The 21,533-nt window shown below is 30.6% G+C and overlaps 1 protein-coding gene and 1 long non-coding RNA gene across 14 annotated transcripts; one reads left to right on the top strand and one right to left on the bottom strand.

Annotated features, from left to right (window-relative positions):
• The first annotated feature begins 73 nt into the window (after positions 1 to 73).
• Positions 74 to 20,009, top strand: Nep4 (M13 family metallopeptidase neprilysin 4). 4 transcript variants are annotated; one of them, XM_088234610.1, is made up of 14 exons: positions 74 to 370; positions 1,122 to 1,493; positions 7,040 to 7,723; positions 8,263 to 8,334; positions 10,381 to 10,478; positions 10,899 to 11,067; positions 11,660 to 12,568; positions 12,650 to 12,836; positions 13,603 to 13,721; positions 14,655 to 15,047; positions 16,774 to 17,013; positions 17,785 to 17,902; positions 18,068 to 18,211; positions 19,308 to 20,009. In XM_088234610.1, the coding sequence occupies exons 2-14, from the start codon at positions 1,384 to 1,386 to the stop codon at positions 19,482 to 19,484; spliced, it is 3,420 nt and encodes a 1,139-aa protein (XP_088090736.1). In that variant the 5' UTR covers positions 74 to 370; positions 1,122 to 1,383; the 3' UTR covers positions 19,485 to 20,009. The 4 variants fall into 4 exon arrangements, with proteins under 4 accessions (XP_088090736.1, XP_088090737.1, XP_088090739.1 ...); XM_088234611.1 differs by having other exon boundaries at positions 254 to 370; positions 1,288 to 1,493; XM_088234613.1 differs by lacking the exons at positions 74 to 370; positions 1,122 to 1,493 and adding an exon at positions 3,527 to 3,884.
• LOC148276187 (uncharacterized) lies at positions 15,068 to 21,532 on the bottom strand. 10 transcript variants are annotated; one of them, XR_015823849.1, is made up of 4 exons: positions 21,445 to 21,532; positions 20,453 to 20,522; positions 16,340 to 16,511; positions 15,068 to 15,378 (listed from the first exon to the last, which is right to left on the bottom strand). It is a non-coding gene; the product is annotated as an uncharacterized LOC148276187 (long non-coding RNA). The 10 variants fall into 10 exon arrangements; XR_015823846.1 differs by lacking the exon at positions 20,453 to 20,522 and adding an exon at positions 18,329 to 18,394 and having other exon boundaries at positions 15,075 to 15,378; positions 16,336 to 16,511; positions 21,445 to 21,511; XR_015823842.1 differs by lacking the exon at positions 21,445 to 21,532 and adding an exon at positions 20,902 to 21,396 and having other exon boundaries at positions 15,075 to 15,378; positions 16,336 to 16,514.
• Position 21,533: the final 1 nt, after the last annotated feature.

Genomic DNA, 21,533 nt, shown 5'->3' with positions numbered 1-21,533 from the left:
ATGCACCTACAATGTTGCTTACATCTCCATGTGCATTTTAACGTCGTAACGATTCTCACAATGAATACGACTATCTTCATTTATCAGTAATTCCAACCAGATTGCTATTGTCAGATGCGATGCTAAGCAATTTTTTTACACAATATCCAATTGATCTAAATTGGCTGAATGAGCCCGTCTCACTAGCAAGAGTATGAGCCTAGACTAGAGACTAGATCCATTTCCTCTTGGGATTTCCTCAATACATCAGAAGTATAATAGTTCTTATCCCTCGCAGTCCTGCGCTCTGAAGCTCAATCATTTTGTGTTTGTTTACTCTCTTATAAATTACCTTTGTGTGAGCAAAACAATTATTCCAATAACATCAGTGGTAACCAAATTAAACTTTTATTGAACTAATCACTTAATCAATTTTATTTTTTATACATAGTTTATTCTTGTTGGTGATGCCAAAAGTATAATAATTTGTCGCATTATATACTTTTGCCATCGAACCTCAACTTATAAATTATGCAATGTTTTTATCAGTACCTTATTTTCAATTAGGTTGTTGCAAAAAAATAAAACTAATCAAAAAATAAAAATGAGTAGAAAATTGTTTATTTCAAAAAGTAATTTCCAAATAGGAAGAAACGAGTCAATATTATGCGGATAAAAAAACTATTATTTTAGATGTTTACATTTCTAATATATTATTCTAATACACGACACACGTTGTAGAAATGGATAAACTTCATTAATACCGTAATATTTCTTTAATGTATTAAACTTAAACCGTTAACACCAGTTCGAACATAAATTTATAATGTTGGCAATAATTTATTGTAATCCCGAACTACCTACTACATTTGTATGTACATATTTAAATGGTGCCGTCTTGTATCAATATATGAATATTTCTATTCAATTATGTGTATTCAAAGCAACGAACTTACCTAAGTTATAATAATATCATAATAGTAATGCAAATATTAATTCCTTACTGAGTATTAGCATCTTAGCTTCGGCCGGATGAAGCCAATAAATTTTTGTCCAGTAAACGGATAAGACATTTATTTTACAATATTATTTTAAGTCTTTCTGAATGTATTTGTCCTTCTTACAATCTTTTTTCTGTACAGTGATAAGACACTAATATAATTTGTGAAATAACCGTGTAAAACTATTTATTGCGTGTTCTTTTGAAATAGTTAAACCGTTTCAAAGTGGGGGACTATTGTTTGTCTGACATCAGATTAAATCAGTATCGTTTAATTCGTTGTTTATCTTTTGCAAATAATATAACAGAACATAAAAAAGTCCAGCTTAGTTAAGTAGGTGAGAATTTGTGAGAACTTACTCTATGGAAAATAGTGAATAATGCAATAGTTTATTTTCTGAATAATGGAAAGTGTCGATAAAACATTACATCAAGCGAAAAGGGCTCGTTCGTTCTGTATGGAGTTATCTGCAATCCAAGAAGAAGAGAAAAAAAAAGAGATCAGTAAGAAAAGGTAAACATACTTCTTTTTTTTAAATATTAGACACTTATTCAATTTTCTCAGGCGACAAATTTTTGTTCAGCTTTTTAGTAATGTTTCATAAATATAATTATGTTTTTTTTTATTCTGACAGGAATAGTGTTATAAAATAAGTACTGCTCCGATCAAAGCATTCCACAAAAGTTAATTTAACTTAATATATCCACATAATTACATGATTATAATAATTTATAACTAATTACAGTACTAATATAACGTAATCTTAAGGTGGAGTTATTAAATAATCACGTAACCATTCTAGGGTTAGAATAGGGAAAATGTGGAGATTCACAGAAATATGTGCATATATTTTTTTACTACTACAATATACAATATACCGGGTCAGTGTCAAATGATTATTTTGTGCAATATATTTATACGTGTAATTCTTGTTATAGATTCAATACAGGGCAAAACAAAACATAAATAAAAGCAAACCAAGCTTGATGAAAGCCCCATCAAATTTAAAAATATTTTTTGTTTTATTTATTTCAGGAATAAATCATAACTCACTTAAAATGCAAATAATTTGCCTAAACGTTTCAGTTTCTATGATATTTTTTTCATTTTACGCATACGCTTGTGCGATTTTAAAAATAAACAAGTTTGTATAGGTAACTCAATTCTAGTTGAGGCCACCCAATACATTTAAATAGTCAAGTATTGGCCGGTGTGTCTTTACAGGCTTCCGAGGAATACACTAATGTGCGAGTGAGATGAATCATCCAAATCCACACGGCACTGTAAAATTAGGGTGAATTGACATTTATTATATTATTTTGTATTTATTTCAATTTCATTCAGGGGCTACTCTTAGATAAAAAATCCTGCAAAATTAATTCAAGTAGAGATTAGTCAACTCATTGCGTTTGCCTGTCATTCAATAAATCAATGTAATTTAAAAAATAATTAGAATACTATAAATATCAACCCGGCCTCGTGGTGTAGCGGTCAGCGCATTTGCCTGCCATGCAAGAGGTCTCTGGTTCGATTCCCGACAGTTGATGTGAAATATTGATTTAAAACTGTGTTTTAACGCTGCGATTGGTGTACTAATGCAGTACCCTATGCACCATTAGGTGCGAAAAGGAAATTAATGAAAATGAAAAAATATCAAAACCCACCCTATGTTATAATGTTATTGTGCCGTGTGGATTTTTACCGCTGTGTGAAATGCGCCGTACTTCCAAGTATGATTTATGACCGAATTAATGAATCTCTAACGCAGGTATAGGATGATATTTAAATGTATTATTAAGCACATTTTTTTCGTCTTTTTTTCGTTTAATTTGCTGAGAGCTACAATGACATAATAATAAAAATAATAAAACTGTGCTGGGGTAGCATTTCCAGTGAATTCGGATAAATCTAGTTTAATATCGGAGCTGATTCATTGTAAATAATAAATAAAGTATTTTGGTGTATGCATTAAAAATATATCATATTTACAAAACATGGATTAAATAGACAAAATTTAATAATAATTCAAACTAAATGTCATAGCGATTTTGATGTTTAAATGGGTATTTTATATGATATGATATCACGATTTAATTATGTTAAATAAGGTATGTTTTAAAATTATATAAAATGTCTCCCTCGGCACGGGACACCCCAGTGAGGGGACATTATCTTTACTGTAAAAAGTAGCACATAAATTGTAAAAGAACAAATAAATAAACAAATGAATATTTATAAATCGGCCGTCTCGCAATCGTCACGCATTTGTTGGAAAGCTCGAGTGTATTATATCTTTAGTCTGTGGCTCAAGTGCTTTGGTTCTGGATAATTTTATTTCTAATCGTTTACTCGGGTTGTTATAAAAAAATATTGGGCTACTCAGCAAATAATCGAATATAAGTAATGGAATGCACTAAAAAATTTCGAACCAAAATTTTTTTTTCCTTCATTAGGGCCTTCTACCAAAACATGATAACATCGGCCAAAAACAAGTTACATTATTACAAAACTTCTCTTAGACCTGACAGCAAAAAAAGAAATGAAAAACGATTAATTCAAGTATCAATTTATATAAAAACAATAAAGTAGGCAACGATTTTATAAATGTATTTCTGTTAACATACTATTAATTTAAATTTAAAAAAAAACATAAACTCTCTCCGTGTATTGCTTGCATATTAACCCTGGTAATTCCCACTTGATATAAATTACTTTGTATAGGTATGGCTGAATTCTAAGAAAACGTTTATATTTTATCAAATTAATCTTTTCTGTCATCGAAATAAGTTGCAGATAATAGTCGCAATCAGTCTTTATTGTATTAAGGTATTTAATGGGTACAGTAGAATAATATATTAACTACGACGCGACACTAGAAAAAACCGCACTGCCGGAACCATCGAGGTCTTATAGTCACTGTTAATTTTATAATATTTTTCACATTGTTTTTATTTAAATTAAAAGTGCAGTATATTGTTCATAGGAATACATATAAAATATTTCTGCATTAACACGAAACATTGCTGTGAAAAATAACTCTGAACAAATATTTCACGTTAACCTCACGCACGGCAACCAAATGCACTAACCACTATACCAAATGTTGGGCATAAAATATGGTTTAAAAAAAATATATTAATAAATTACAATAATTTAATAAAATATAATTTATACAGAAAAGTAACACTGTATACAAGCTTTACATATGTGTGAGTACGGTGATGGCCTCAACTTAGGCCGCGTATACATCTTATGCTATTCAATAACAATATTTACGAGCCATAATCGCCAAAACATTTTAACCAACAAATCAATATTTTAGAGGAAAGCATTTTATGTCTTCTTCTCAATAAAATGGAATACACTTTGAGAATTTGAGAAAAGAAGATTATACAAATAATAAAACGGACAATATTTGCAATATTTTATTTTAGTATGTATTTTTTAAGTTTTTTATCAAAGCATGCATACATTATTTATATAACAAAACTACATATATATTAATTTATTAAAAACAATTCATTGTAATATTATGTACCTTTCAAAATGTATTTACTGAATTTTCTCTATTCGATTTTTTTATATTTTTCTTTCGCTTTTATTTTCTTGTATTTATTGAAAGATAATATACCTCTACTTTTTTAAAACTGTATTTCTTTAAATGTTTTTTTGTGGCCCGCCTGTGTTTTGTCACTTGTGTGTAAAAGCCACATGGGTGTTAAAAAATAAAAATACATACTGATATAGGTTCCTTTTGAAAGGTTTTTCGGTGTCCTATCAATAAGTTGAATGTTTAAAATTATTAAAGTTCTGTGGTGCTCGGTACGAAATTAATTTATTTCTACCACAGGATTGTTCCCGACAAACTTTGAAGAGGTCCTAAAAATAATGCTCCAAATTTTCTGTAGATACTAAACTTGCTACATACAATACTTACCTATAATACCTTAATCAAAAATTCCAAACGAGTTTTGACAACAAACTTTGTTCGCTGCGAAAGCTCCAGTTCAGATCTTTCAAGCTCAATGATGGTCGTATATGATCCATTTTGGTAAGAACGATAATTAGTTTATAATACAAATGTTATACGCAGATCAGAGCACATGTACATATATGTTAATGTCCTCAATTGTTTATTTGAAATAATAAAACTACCATCTAACAGGTACGTATAATTATTTTTTTGCAAATATAAATGCCCGGCCCAAAAAAATATAATTAGATTTCTTATGAGTACTGAGTATTTTTATGAAGTATTAAAATAAATTAATAATATTAGTGACTGATTCAATATAAATATGAGAAATAAAACTAGCCTTAATTAAAAATAAAATGTTATACTTAAAAAAAAATACAGCTATCTATAGATACTGTTTCATATGTTTTGAAATATTGATCTTTTTGTATGTAGGTATAATATTTTTGAAAATATTTAGATGCCGCTTATATTTTTATTCATTATTGCCATCTTCTGACAAAATAAATTACTAATAATTTTAATTTTTAAAAACATATCTGGCTGCCCTGACACTCGGTCTTTGTTTCCGGCTGTCAAAGTTTAAAATATAACATATTTTTATGCAGGTATCAGGATAATATCATGTTTATCATAGAATTAAGACATTCTTAATTCTATGATGTTTATAATGAAAACAAATATGCAACTGAATATGACTATTTTTCCTCATTTTTAAGTGTAGGTCTAGTATTGAACCCGTATGTAAAAAATATGCTTTAATGTTATAAGAAATCGCGGAAATTAGCGCTAAAAATAAATGAGAGTATGAATTTTATTCTGACTGGCATCCAAACGGTAAGACCATTCTTAATTGTATGGGTAAGACTTTTACATTCATTTTACCTTCATCGTGTAATAAATTGTTATAGTATATATATATGCAGTATTTTTTGTACCATACTTATGCACTAATTTTAATAATTTATACTAACGGACTATGTTTTTTTTTTTCAAAATAATAAATCAAGTATTTATTTATTTTATTTATTGACACTTTATATACGTATACAATAAATATACATATAAGGGCGGGCATATTGCCTTAAGGCAATTTCTTCCTACCTACCCAAACCGTTCAGTTTGAGAAAATTATAAATACATGGACATATTGAATCTTACAATTTTACACAAAAATTAAAAGCAAAGATTAACAAAAATAAATATATGTAAAAAAAAAAAAAAACACTTTACTATGAAGAGTGGAGAGGGGATGGGAAGGAAAGAAGAAGGATAAAGTAACAATTTAAATATTTAGATAGTGACATTTCAATCTCGACTTAAATGTAAATAAAGAAGGGGCGTCTCTAACATTAGTGGGTAGATTATTCCACAATCGAGCGGCTACTACTGTGAAAGAGGAGGCAAAAAAATTAGAGCGATGACAGGGTATTAAAAGGGTTCTCTCGTTACTAGAACGAAGAGATAGTCCGTGTTGTGAAAGAGGTTGGATGAGCTCTCTCAGATAAACAGGCGAAGTGGGATTATTTAAAATATTGTGAAGAAGTGATAGAATGTGAATGTTTCTTCTATGCCTGATACTGAGCCAGTGTAGTTGCGTGCGATACTCGGTTATGTGGTCAAATTTGCGAAGATTAAAGATATAACGAATACAAATATTCTGCAATCGTTCTAACTTATCAAGCAATTCAGAGTTAGCATCTGGATAACATACATCCGCGTAGTCAAGGAGTGGAAGAAGTAAGCTCTGGACTAATGTTTGCTTAACATTAATTGGCAAGAAATTCTGTAATCTTTTAAGTGAGTGCAAACTGCTATAAAGTTTACGACTAACTTCGTTAACCTGATCGTGCCACTCTAAATGCTTATGAATGATAATACCTAAGTTTTTGACTGAAGTCATGAATGGAATTTCTGTACCATCTATTTTGAAAAGAGGAAGTGTGGAAAAAAAGTACAACTTATCCACGATGTAAAACAGAGCTAGTCGATCAATAAGAATTGTGTGTTTTCAAAGAGAATATATCTTGATTAAAATGAAGAATTCACTATACTGTATAATATTTATGCTTTGTTTTTTTAGGGTTAAATTAATTGCTACCATAATTGTAGTGTTAGTTGGAACACTAACATGTGCTTTGATTATTACACCTCAGCCTGAACCACCTCAACCAGCACGAAGGATTCCTGATCGCTACACACATCCTGAAATCCTGGCTCCGGAAGACAGAGAGCTCTTCAGCGATATACGTACATCCTTCATTCCCACAGGCTCGATAGCGCTACCACCAGCTGAAAATTTTATCAACTTCTACGAAAGGCAGAGTGAAGCTATACTTAATTCATTTGGAGATTCGAAACTAGTGCACCAAAGTTTGACTGATGATTTTGTCAATTTAAATCAAAGAGAAGAAAATATTCAAAGCATCAATAAAATAAATTATCATTCTTTTGATGAATACCGCAAAACGTCAACCAATTTGATAAGTTTCTTCAGACAATTTTTCGAAAACACCGAAAATGATGGAAGCAGTAATGATGCATTTTCAATTAGCCATGACGCCATTGTCACTAATATTTTTAATGAGGATTTATCAGCGCGGCTTTATACAAAACACGGTAATCAATTTTATAATCCGGAACTTAAAGATATTCGACAGAAGAGGGATTCTCCACCAGAGAATTTGACAGTTGTAGAAGATACACAGAAGAATGATAATCATAATGATCCAGAACTAGAACAGATTGCCTTACCAGAATCTAAAGAGTAAGTTGAATTATATATGTATTTACTTTTAAACTTATTGAAAGCCTTTACCAATGGTGAAGTTCAGCTCTATGAGAAATCGGATATAAAATAATAAAAAATTCGCGCAGTTAAAATTAGAGCATTAAATTTTAAAGCAGTTTCTTGGAAAAAAAAAAAAAAAATTAAGTACTTTCAACGATGTCACTAGTTCTTCTAAATCAACCAATGGTAACAGAGTTATGATAGATTTCCAGTTTATGGTGAGTCAACTGACCAATCAGCAGAGCTCACCGAGAAGAAGGGGAAGAAGACATCACACGCGGAGTAATTTCATTTTCAATAAATACAAAACTTTAAAAAATCATAGAGCCGATAATAACATCTAACAAAAACAACAAGAAGTTATTCAAGTCCCCAATATGTTATCTAATACTCAAAAACTCTCTTAAGTAATATCCTCTTAATAAGCAATGTCTATTTTGAATTTATTAAAAATAATTTTATGGTGGTCACCATTTTGATCGAACAGTTTTCTAATGTACCGATTTGTTTTATAGCTTGGTGTTCCCATCTGAACCCGACAGTATAAAAAATGAAACTCAAATAACCAAAACTGAATATACGTCAAGGTATGTATGTTATACGCCTAAACATTAATTTGATTTGTTTATTTTTTATAGGTATTACATTTCATTCCTTTCTTTACAACTAAACTGAAATTATAAAACATTTACTGGGAGTTACATACTGGAAGATCAATTTCCTTTACTAGTGCTGTAAGGTCACAATGCTAATCAATAAATTAATCTATAGCTATCACTTAGCTAAAGTGGCATATTATTTTCTCTACAACAACAGCCCGCTCTTAGTCTAGAGATCATTACTTCAAGTATGCTGGAGTAGCTACTGTATTTACCAATCTACAGTAACAGAAACAACATCTTTAAAGATTTACTATAGAAAATAAATTATGAGTTACATGATAAATAATATTACACAGATAAAGTTATTACTTAATGCCCAAAACACAAACTAGCCGGCTGCCGACACTAATGAGCTTACACAGTCCCACATCCTTAATTATTTTTCAAAAATTTTACAATTGTAACCGACGTGCGTCTAGCTCAAAGTTTGTCTCCGATGAACCATTGACATTCGAAAGATCACAAAACTAGAAGATGTAATAGAAAAAAGCTAAAATTTAAAATGGAACTGGGTCGGTCACATGTGGAGAGATAACTTAGAAAAATGGACCGCGAAATCTCTGAATGGATACCTAGGGAGAACTGGAAAGAATAAAAAGGAAAACCTAAAGAAGATGGTCAGATGATAATAGCGGGACCACTATGAACATGACTTACAAGGAACCGATTTAAATGGAGAGAGATGGGGGAGATCTGTACGGCGTCAGGCTGCACTGATGAAGCAGAATAATAACAAAAAGTATTCACACACTATCATGTTCATCAGATGTAATAGGTTAATAAATAAATTTAACAATCCCCATAGCATTAACAGTTCAATCATCAATAATATTGCCTCTGTTGGAATGAAACGAAGTGATGTTTCTAATATCTGACTCTTAAACCATCAAAAGGCCATAAGCCTTTGACTTCGATATTCCCTTCTCGAAAATGTTCTCTGTCCTTGTTAAATATAAATTTAAATGTTGATCCACTCTCTGGGGAATAAAATCCAGTACTCGTCTACAAATATTTGGGCAAACTCAAAATATTGTTGATCAAACTAACTGATCCAAGAATAAGTACACAAAAAGGTGATCTGTACACAGCCGTACCTACCATAGGTTCAGTTGGCACAAAGAACCAGACACTTGCTTACAAGGGAGGGGAGAATAATATGCTCATATTCATTTACAAACGTGTAAGTGACCATGACTCGACTGACCAAAATTTGGCAAGATCAGGGCATCTTGAAAAAAACTAAAATATTCATAGTGCGTACGCTTGTGTTCCCAATATTCTTGTATGGCGCAGAAACGTGGACAATTAAAGCACGTGAGCAGGAGAGAATAGATGCCTTCGAGATGTGGTGTTGGCGTCGAATGCTGAGAATACCATGGACAGCCAGAAGAACAAATGTCTCTATACTGTAAGAACTCAACATAAAAGTTTGCCTATTGGCCATATGCTGCCAACGTATGCTGCAGTTCTTCGGTCACATAGCTAGACGTGATCCAGAAAATCTGGAGAAAATAATAATCACGAGCAGTGTGCCAGGACAAAGAAGCAGAGGCAGAGCTGCAGCTCAATGGATGGACCGGGTGAAAACAATCTCACGGGCGACCCTATATGAAGCTTTGGAGAGGGCACAGAGCCGTGAAGAGTGGAGACGCTTTGTCTATGGAATGGCTGGTGAGAGTACCAATGATCACGACCCTAAGAACTGAGGAACGACAGAGAAGAAGAAGAAGTGACAGGTGCTAAATCCAGCTATATCTGGCCTTGAACCTGCATATGCTTATAAGCCCTGCAAATGCCTAGAAGAACATATTGCAGTCTCAATTTTGATCTCCAGTTATAAAATAATTCTTACACATAGTTTTTTTTTATGATAAAAAAAACATTTGCTTTAATAGACAAGTGTTGCCTTTGGTGCCTTTTGCCAATAAGATTTTGGTTTTTGACAATTAATATTTTTTTATTGATTTTCAGAGATGAATTGATAAAGGATAAAGATACAATACTTGAAGATGCAGATATAGATATTATAGAAACTGTAAATGGTCAGATTGCCCAGCATGAAGAAATTGGTATGATTATTTTAATTAGAACCTGAATTTACGATGTATGATAAAACACTACAGATCACAAATAATCCACAGCTATTGAAGTTTTGAGTGCATGTGTTATTGAAAGTATGTATAACAATAGCTTTGAATTAAAATTGTATCATATTAAGTCTGTTGAATAGATTGATAAAAGTATTATTAAAATTTTAGTTCCCACTTAGAATATTTCAATATTTAGGGCCGAATTAAGTAACATATTCATATACATATCTTGTTTATAAAAATTAGTTCTAAGTAATGCATATTTTCCTAGTAAAAATATTAAGAGTTTGTAAAGGTGATCAGTATGGCATAGAAACTTTCAAAAAATTCATATATCTACATTAATTATTTATTATGTGTAATACTATTGCGCTAGGTAAAACAAGTATTTTTTAACAGAAAATCAATCCTTTTGGAACAGTCAAGGTGATCCTGAAGCGATAAGAAGAACTCAAGCAAATATAATGAAACGTCACATGGATCATAATGCTGATCCGTGCAAAGACTTTTACCAGTACGCCTGTGGGAACTGGCCACAACTTAATCCCATCCCAGCAGATAAAGCTGGGTAAATACAAAATCATTACTTATGTTTTACCATTATTTAAAGAAGATCTAACCGAGGATAGAGATGGTGGAAAGGAGGCGTAAAGGAGGGCAAAGTGACAAATGATGAATTCTGGCTGGACAGCGAGCGAAGCAGCTACCTACGGGAGCCCTTCCACAACCTGGAGTAGCAATACAATATGGCTGACTATGCTAGTCCCATATAGGACTTTACAGTCACCGGAAAAGCTGTTTGTCACAGTTGTCTTCAAATTGAGTGCTGCATCAGCATCGTCTTTCATAGACAGACAGTTGCCAGAGATTTAAGGCGATGTCCAGCATTTTTTTTGTATTTAAATTTTCAAAACAAAAAATCTTAGTTAATTTATTTTTTAAAACATTTTTATTTCAAGCTGTTTTGCCTACTACCCAGAGAATTATTTCCCTAATAAACTATTTATTAAACTATAATATATTTGTAAAAATCTATGGACTAGATATTCCATTGAAGAAGTTTTTGATTTCATGCTAAATAATTATTATATTAAATGCTGATAAAATTCTAAATTATGAAAAAAAATAAAAATAATAATAATTTCTTTAATCCTTTTCAGCTTTGACACTTTTGAAATGCTGAGGGAAAATTTGGATGTTGTTTTACGAGACTTGTTATCCAATGAGAATTTAGACATTTCAGAGGAAACCAGTTTTGATGGAAACTCAAATCATTTAAAAAGCAAATTTAAAAGGAAAATTTCTAATGATGGACCGAATCTAGATTCTGACAATCTTAATAGCCTTGTCAGTTTAGATGATAATGGGGCCATTATTGATCAAACAACTCAAAGTGCTTCTCCGAATATAAATAGAGATGGGTTTTCATTATCTTATGATAAAACCAGAAGAACCAAGAGGAATTCGAACAAAGAAAATAAAAAACTTAAAAATAATATTAAAACAAACAAGGCTTACCTTAGTGAGTTTAATGATAAAGTAAAAAAGAATAGAAAAAAACATGCGAGAATCGTAAAAAGAAAGGCATTTTATGACTTCGATGCAATAGTAAATGATGAGTTAAAAATTGAAAAACAAAGTAAAAATATAGCAACAATAAAAGCAAAAAACCTATATGAATCATGTATGAATTATGACATCCTGGAGCAAAGGGGACACCAGCCATTGTTGGATTTATTAAAAACCCTCGGAGACTGGCCAATTTTAAACCCAAATTGGGATGAATCTAAATTTAATTGGTTAGAACTTATGGCATATTTAAGATTATACAATAATGACATCCTTCTCTCCGAATGGGTTGGACCGGACATAAAAAATTCTGATGAATTTGTGATACAGTTTGATCAAACCAGCTTAGGACTTCCAACGAGAGATTATTTCCTTCAGCCAACAAACAAAGTTTACTTGGACGCTTATAAAAGCTATTTGATTAAAATAGTTGCTTTACTCGGATCAGAACATGAGAACGCAGTAAAAGGATCAGAGGAAATTGTGGAGTTTGAAACTAGGTAGGCAACTAATCGATTTAAATAATATTTTACTCGATGCTTTGCGATGGTTTCGTAAGTATTTTTCAATTATTTTTCTAGGTTGGCTAAAATAACGTCAGCCCCAGAAGACAGGAGAAATATATCAGAACTATACCAAAGGTTGACTGTAAAGGAATTGACAACTTTGATACCCAAAATAAATTGGAACAGATATCTTGAAGTTGTTTTGAATAGAACAGTATCGCCCAATGAAACTGTTGTTATATTTGCTTTAAAATATGCTGAGGTTTGTGAGAAATTATTTTTTGTAGTAGACAGCTATCAATGTGGTAGGTAGGAAGAAATTGCCTCTAGAAAATATGCGCGCCCTTATGCATATGTATGTAAACTGTGTATGAATGTATAGTGCTTAAATAAATATGAATGCACTTCAATATGCATTACTAGGAGTCTCGTTTTCAATCTAGTTTTTTAATGTTTACAACACTCATGGGACAAAATTAAATTAAATTTCATTTGTATATAGGTAGGTAGGTACTTAACCTTTAAAATAAAATTTATTAGTTATGCAAATGTGAAATAAGACTTAAATTTACACATTTTTTAAAAATGGATGTTTGCATTCTTGTGATTTACTCGTACCTAAATATTTAAATTTTAGGAATTCATTTTCAAAACTAATAAAATATGAAAATTAAATTGTGGTAGATGCGGGCTTTGAGGACCTCCGATTTGTAATTCCATGACTACCACGAGACCATGTTCCGGATATAGAAAATAAAGTTTATATTATATTACCATATTTATCTGTCCCCATTTGCCGATTATAATTTATAATTAAAATGCAGTAGGTGCTTTAACATTGTAGTTATGTCTTGAAAACGACTATTGAAATGATTTAAGTATTGAAGTGTAGGAAATGGCTCTAAAATATAAATATTTGAGTATGTATATTTGTATAAGACTTTATACTCTTATAGTTGATTGTGTGCATATTTTAATTTGTATTTATATACCTTCAACGAGCCAAAATTGATTGTTTCACTTAACAGGAATTAGTATCATTGATAGAGCAGACGGAGCCCAAAACAATTGCCAATTATCTTCTGTGGAGATTTGTGCGACACCGGGTCAATAATCTAGATGACAAATTTCAAGAAGCTAAACAAAGGCAAGTCATATTATTATGTTCTTTATTTTAATTCAATTCAAACTTATCTGATAAGTTGAACCAAGAAATAAACAAATATTTTTATTAGAATTTTTATAAGGTTATTAAAATTTATTCTTGTATTGAAGGCTGAATAATTTTTTTGTATTTTCAAAATTTATTTGATTTTTATTCTTATTTTAGCTATTAATATGAATTAGTACAACTGCAAACTTTTAAGCATGTATTATTTGGGTAACTTGGGTTTTTATAAAGTAGTGTTTTTTCAGCATTAGTGTTTTTTTTTATTTTCACGTTTTAAAAATTGAATTACAATAAGTATTTGCTCTTCTCTGTTGAGAAAATATTTCAATTAATAGATGGGTATTTTTATTATTTAAAAAATGTAATTAATATTTTCCTCGTAATATCTGGCATTATCTTTGCATATATATATATTTATTATTAATCAGGTTCGATTCTCGGCGTGATTGACATGAAATATTTAGTGAAAGGTGAAAAGGTTTAAAAAATGTAATTAATATTTTCCTCGTAATATCTGGCATTATCTTTGCATATATATATATTTATTATTAATCAGGTTCGATTCTCGGCGTGATTGACATGAAATATTTAGTGAAAGGTGAAAAGGTGAAAGTAAAAAAGGTGTTTTTACGCTAGAATATTTCATAGTCCCAGGACTGGACCTGTAGCTTAAGACTGATCATCTTACCTTCGTGTAACAAAAATGATTAAGACATGCTGTGATTAGTGTACCAACGGAGTGCCCTATGCACCATTAGGTGTGGAATGGGAATGATGATGAATATTAACTCTCTAAAATTTTACAATGCTACATATTATGAATTGCGAACTTGCAGAAAATTAAATAAAATATAAAAAAAACTGTTTTGTCTATATTCTGATTAGATGATGTATATTATATATTTTCAGGTTTTACTATATTCTCTTTGGTCGTGAGCAAGCACCACCGCGATGGAAGAATTGTGTTGCTCAAGTAAACTCTAATATGGGAATGGCACTAGGATCCATGTTTGTTAAGAAATACTTTGACGAAAACAGCAAGAATGACACATTAATAATGACTCGGGAGATCCAGGAATCTTTTAGAGAACTTTTGAATTTAACGACTTGGATCGACGGAGAAACTAAAGTATTGGCTACCGATAAAGTAGATACTATGACCCTGAGGATAGGGTATCCGGATTTCATTCTAAATCTCGATGAGTTAAATGAAAGATACAAAGATATAACTGTTCATCCAAACACATATTTTGAGAATACTTTGAATATTCTAAAGCAGCTTACAAAAACTGAACAAGCTAGGTAAGGCAAGATTACAGCAATTGTCGGGCTAATGCCAAAGTCGCTTATCTGTATTTCGGACAGTTTGGAGATTTATGTACTGCAAATGTTAGCTAAACTACAGAAATGGATGAATAATGAATACTAGTGATAGGAATTTATGTATTTTATCGCCTAGCATGCTAATGAAAAAAAAAAACAGCATAACATGTTTTTTCATATTTTTTAATAGGAGTTACAGTATTATTGACCTTGCTTATAATGTCTCTCTCTTCAATCCGTGCCTCGTGTCTGAGAATAGTGATTACGCCTGACTCCACGCATGGCTCGTCTGTAGACAGTCTCTCTCCATCTGGAACAGTCTCACAAGGTTTATATTTCACAAGTGGATTTTATTTCCAATGTTAGGAAATTATAGGATCTGGGCATTTGCCTAATGAAGAGAAAACCACAGAAAACTCATTTAAAAGAAGCCGGACTATCAATAGACTAAGCATACATGTTAAATGCTATTTCTAGCACTAATACTAATCATTTTAGATCAGTGCCATTTTTTTTTTAAATCATCATAGATTTCCCAAATTGCTTAATGCTACCTGCTAAATACTATTTGCTTAACCCTCCCTTCCCAGTTATGTGTTTTGTGTGATTTATGTATTGGTTAAATATATTTTTATCATATAATAAATACTTATTGGGTACAGATAAACCCTTTTTTCAGAAAAAATCACTGATACATTCTTAAGTTTACATGTGATGTAAAAGAGTACCGAATATACGTTTGTCTTGCACACTCTTTGCGTCTCACTCTCGATACTACAGGTTTATTCGGGAGCGAGAGACACAGTTTCACGCGTCACACCCATGAATTGCAAAGTTGCTATTACTTCAGTACGGTACGCCAATAGCTCCGCAGTAGCTTTCCGAGCTTCGTTAAGGGAGGTTTTTCATGTTTTTAGCAATTATATTTCGAATATTATTACTTTTGGCTTCAACTATAAATAATTGAAAAAAATGCCTATGAATATTCCATTTATCCAATTAAAAATCTCTCATTTTTACATGTGTATTGCCTACACAGCACTGCAACCCAAGAATGTTTTTGGCACAGTAAGAGAAGGGTTAATCAACTACATAACTGCTTTTGTAATACATATTACAACTTTACCGTTTTCGTTATACATTCAAATGAATTAAATTTGGCAACTTTAATTAGTACCTATTTGTTAATGCTTATCATATATTTTGAAATTACAATGTTAATTATTCCATCACTACTACCAGATATTTATTAAGCTGTTTTACTTACTTACTCAGCCTTTTTTTAAAGAAATGCCTCCCATTTGGTCCTCCACAATTCCCTGTCAGCTGTCACTCTTTGCCACCTCAGACCTGCAACCCCTCTAATGTCGTCGGATCATCTGGTCTGGGGTCTCCCTACCCTTTTGTGTCATGTCCTCGGGTCTCTAGTCCATCATTTTTGTTCTGCTACCAACCAACATTTAAGAAACATGACCCGCCCAATTTCACTTTAGCTCTGCTATTCTTTTCCACATTTGATGATTCAGTACAATTTAAAGAGATTAACATATAATACCAGTTTTAAACTTCAAACCTTGATATCTTAAAATTATGTTTTTACTGGTTTGTGATATTGGCATTAATCCAGCGATATTTAATGGTTTTTATTTCTTAAAATAACTGACATGCTTAAATAAATCTCTCATTTGATGAAATTTGTTTTAAGACTTGGCCAACCTGTCAATAAAACTTTATGGAACACTGCCCCCGCGGTAGTGAATGCATACTATAGCAGAAACAAGAACCAAATCATGTTTCCAGCCGGCATTCTTCAGCCTCCATTTTACCACAGATATTTCCCCAAGAGCCTGAACTTTGGAGGAATCGGAGTGGTCATTGGACATGAAATAACGCACGGATTCGATGATAAAGGAAGACTGTTTGACAAATTTGGAAATCTGCACAGGTTGCTTTACTTTTACTATAATATAAACATTCTACAGTCATATACAACATTTTGTGAGTTCTTTTTTTAAAGTTCATCAAAATAATATTGTTAATTGAATCGACATTCACTTCGTAACACTTCATTATAAATTATTATGAAAATAAATATAATAAATATATATTTATAAATATATAAATAAAATAAATATAATATAAATAAAAATAAAGAAAAAATAAAATCTTGTAAAAGAATAAAAATTGCGTAACACTAATAACAAAGTTTTATTTTCATAATAATTTATCAAAATAGGTTGATATTTTAGCATTTATTATGCATAAGTACCTTAAGTGCATTAGAATGTTTAATAACCCTATGTTGATGCTTTTGTGCCTGTCGGCGAACCAAGTAAACATTTCAATTTTGTTTGTGTTAATAAGCACACTAGAATATTTTATTTGAAAACATTATGTTACTAACACTGGGTTATTGAACATTCAAACACGCTGTACAAAAATATTAAATTAATTTGGATCACATAAAAGGTTAAATTATTTTTTAAATTTGTGTATCTCTAACACTTAATACTTTCAAACTTTTATGTATATTTGCTCTTTTACAATTTCTTATTATTACTTGACTTGATTCTTTTTTTTAAGAAAATGTGTAAGTACTTTTTCTCTACTACAATTAAGTAGTAAATTGAATTAATGTTAATGTTTTTTAATATCTTAAAGTTTGTAAAATTTATTGATTAAAAGACTTGCATATTTGTTTAATCTTTATTTTCAGATGGTGGCATGATTTGGATATAAAGTTGTTTCATAAAAAGGCCCAATGCCTTATAGATCAATACAGTGAATACACTGTGTCAGAAGTCTCTATGTCACTTGACGGTGTGAATACGCAGGTATAAAACAACTATATTATGAATGTTAATTAAATTTTAATTAATTAAATAAGTTAAAACTGTTTATTAATTTATGAACACCGATATTACTTTTTCTTTTGTTAAATCTGCCCCTAACTTTGGATGGTTTTTTAAATATTGTAACCACTCACCGTTGAACTTTAGGGAGAAAATATAGCTGATAATGGTGGAATCAAACAAGCTTTCAGAGCATACAACCACTGGTTGAAACAAAATGATGACAAGGATGAAACATTGCCAGGATTAAATGCTACAAGTACACAACTATTCTTTTTGAATTTTGCACAGGTAACAATTTGGCCAATAATATTATTTACACAATATTATGTTCTCTTTAGTAATATATTTAAGCTCATTTGCTACACTATCCCAAATGAAAAACATTTGGTAATTGTGTGTAATCACCTGATAGGCCGATCACAAAAACGGAGTTTCTCAATCTGCAGAAAACACCCACAGCACTAGAAAAATCTTACAGTACTTTAAAAATCAATAAAACTGGTCAAATACATAATTACATTCTTGTTTGTAATATATAAAAAAAATAATGCATACATTGTTTATCATTTTTCTAAGTCAAAAACATTCCAACTATTTCGTAGATTTGATTATTCACTCTATTCACAAAAGGGATATTATCTCAGTTTCACTTTTCTATGGTTGGCTGCTTTTTGCATAACTACGTTCAATTATATATTCACTAAAAAAAACAATATTCCCAGACATTTATTTCTATTAGTCTGCGATGTTTTTTGTTTCTCCAGAACATTTTTGCAAAAAACACAGCCGATTTTCATGGCGCAATGATGAAATCCTATTTATTGATTGTTACAATATTTTATTTCTTATTTACCTAAATATATGCAATAAATTATAGAATGGCCCACACTCAGACGTCTTTGTGGGCATTTTTTCAAATTGAGCTTACTAACTGTATTTTTTATAAGGTGTAATTTTTTGATTATAATATTGTTATATTTTACGAAAGTAGTAACATATTGAATTTTGGCAAATAAAAAACAGAGTTTAATGTTTACTTCGTTTTCTTATGTTATTTTTAATTTTTTGCAATGTACAGAGGTTCTTTGTTTCACATATTGACAAGCTAGGAATTTCTATCTGAAATTTTATTTCATTTGATGATGCTAAAACAATTCAAATCAATACTAATAATAATCAAAATTTAAACTGTTTTACAAGTTTTAATTTAAAAATATATATAATTTATTAAAAATAACAAGATATAATTAAAACAAACTAAATATTATTACAAAGAAACAATGCACATATTTATGTCAGGTTTTTTTTTTGTCCAGTTGTACAATATCTGTCCAACATTTTAAATATTATAATTTCTTTAACATCTGTTTTGTTGTTTTTTTAGGTATGGTGTGGAGCTATGAGACCGGAAGCCATGAAAAACAAACTCAAAACAGCAGTACATAGTCCGGGAAAGTTTAGAGTAATCGGAACAGTGTCGAATTCTGAGGATTTTGCCAGAGTCTTCAACTGCCCTTCTGGAACGCCCATGAATCCGGTTAAAAAATGTAATGTTTGGTGAAAGAGGAATTTCACGATTAAAGTAATGCTTTAAGATTTTAATTTTAGCAGTGACAATTAAATGTTATTTATGTAATATAATAGTTAAAAAATTAATTTGTTGAATATTCAAAGTGGCAAGAATTAAAAAATATATTATGTTTTTTATATGTGTAATTGATTACCTTTAAAATTATTAATAGGTAAGTACTCAACATGTGATAGTAAAAACACAAAATTATCCATAATATTCATAATCAGTATAATAGTTATTAATATAATGAAAAATTAATACTGTATGCATTATTATTATTTTTAATGTGTGAAAAAAGTATGATGTGATATTTTTACTTTTAATTAAAATGAATTTATTTTATGAACTGTTTTATATATTGTTTCTCCAAAATATTTTGTGATTTACAATGCGGAACTTCAGTCCTACGGGAAATTGGATACAAAAAATGTTTTCTTGCACGGGGTAAAAATTAGAGCATTAAATTGTACATCAAAGTTTCTTGAAAATGTACAGAAAAAATAATAAAAAATATTTTAATAAAAACGCACCACTTTGAATGACATCACTGGTTCATATGAATCAACCTATGATCTGAGAGCTATGGAAGATTTCTGGTCTGCTTGCCGTTTCTGAACCAATGCAGAAGAACTGAATGAGAATAAGCGGAAATGAACCTCTGACGTTACATACGGAGTTATTTCAGAAATGCAAAACTTTAAAAAATCAAAGCGCTGATAATACGATCTATAAAAATTAAAGAAAAAAACTTTTCGCTTAGTTTTATAGTCTATTAACAAATATTTTTTTTTTTTTAAAACCACTGAACTTCCTCATTATACATATTAGTGGCTTTATTCTGTAGCTAATTCTTTTCATAAGTTTATTTATATCATATGAGAAGGAACTACTACGAGCAAACTACGATTTTGATTACGTTCGAGTGTGATGAATATATGATGAACGAACAAACTTACAAAACGAAATTGTAGCAATAAACCTGCAGCTCTTTTACAATTTTCTTCTAAACAGTTATTCTTGTGCATCCTAAAAGAACAATAATTTATTTTAATGTTAGATTCTTGTTAGGTTTTTATACAGCTCTAAATAAAGCAACACAGAGACACAATCAATGGGTATAATACATGCATAGTAAGCGTAATAAAAATTGTCTTAAATAAACGTAAAAAGTTTGGGCATGCTCAAAATATTATTCACAAAAATTTAGGTTATCAGTTATATTTGAATTTTTAAAATTGTTTTATAAATGATAATAATTTACGCATTCAACTGCAATAACACACCCTATCCAAGCTGTGCTCTACTTATCTAAAATATACTTGAGGTACTCAGTTGTAAAGTCGAATCTAAAGGGCAACAAAAAACAGTCTATATAAAGGTAGGAACGATCAAATAATATCACCACCCGCAATATTCATTATTATGGCCACCCTGAGCCAACTCCAAAGATTGGCGGCAAACTCCAAATGTTACATTGTTGTACTTTTTCGATTTCCGTTTTTCAATGTTTTTTCCTTTTTTACGAAAAATACTTTGTAATTACGAACTCCAAGTAACTTTTAAAATATTACAATATGATTCAGATTAGTCCTTATTGTCTTCTAAGTTGGTATTGAGTATATTGATAAAGTCAACGTGAGGTAAGATGTAAGATGCGGATATAGGTTATGTTTGCTACTTGTGTCAGTGTCAAATCAAAATCATTTCACTTTCATTTATACTTCTACGATCAACACAAACCATATTCTCATTAATAATAACAGCTGGTAATCAAACAATTCTTTTAAAGTGGAAGAGGCAGTAAACAAATAGCAGATACAGCGTTCATGTTAAAAAAAAATTATCAAAGAAAAGAGCGAAGGTTATCATAATATTCGGTGTAATGTATTTACATGAAATTTATCAGTAATCTAAACAATATTTCGTTTTGAATGTACAACATGCTAACCATCAATCGTTACGAGCAATTTTCTAACCAAATCCAATAGACCATGATTTTTAAACGTATTTAGTATTCACAAACTGTCAGTTCTCTGA

The sequence above is a fragment of the Micrasema longulum genome, unplaced genomic scaffold, assembly GCF_059751315.1.
Source record: "Micrasema longulum isolate JH-2025_06_02 unplaced genomic scaffold, ASM5975131v1 h1tg001262l, whole genome shotgun sequence".
In the NCBI taxonomy this organism is placed as follows: domain Eukaryota; kingdom Metazoa; phylum Arthropoda; class Insecta; order Trichoptera; family Brachycentridae; genus Micrasema; species Micrasema longulum.
The sequence above is the reverse complement of the archived record's forward strand: the minus strand, read 5'-3'. Positions and strand labels throughout refer to the sequence as shown.

Bases quoted from the DNA above. Each gene is read 5' to 3' on its own strand.
- Nep4 (XM_088234610.1), top strand. From the start codon at position 1,384: ATGGAAAGTGTCGATAAAACATTACATCAAGCGAAAAGGGCTCGTTCG. The intron at 8,335-10,380 runs GTATGTATGTTA...ATTGATTTTCAG, and splicing joins AAAACTGAATATACGTCAAG to AGATGAATTGATAAAGGATA. The intron at 15,048-16,773 runs GTAAGGCAAGAT...ATTTGTTTTAAG, and splicing joins ACAAAAACTGAACAAGCTAG to ACTTGGCCAACCTGTCAATA.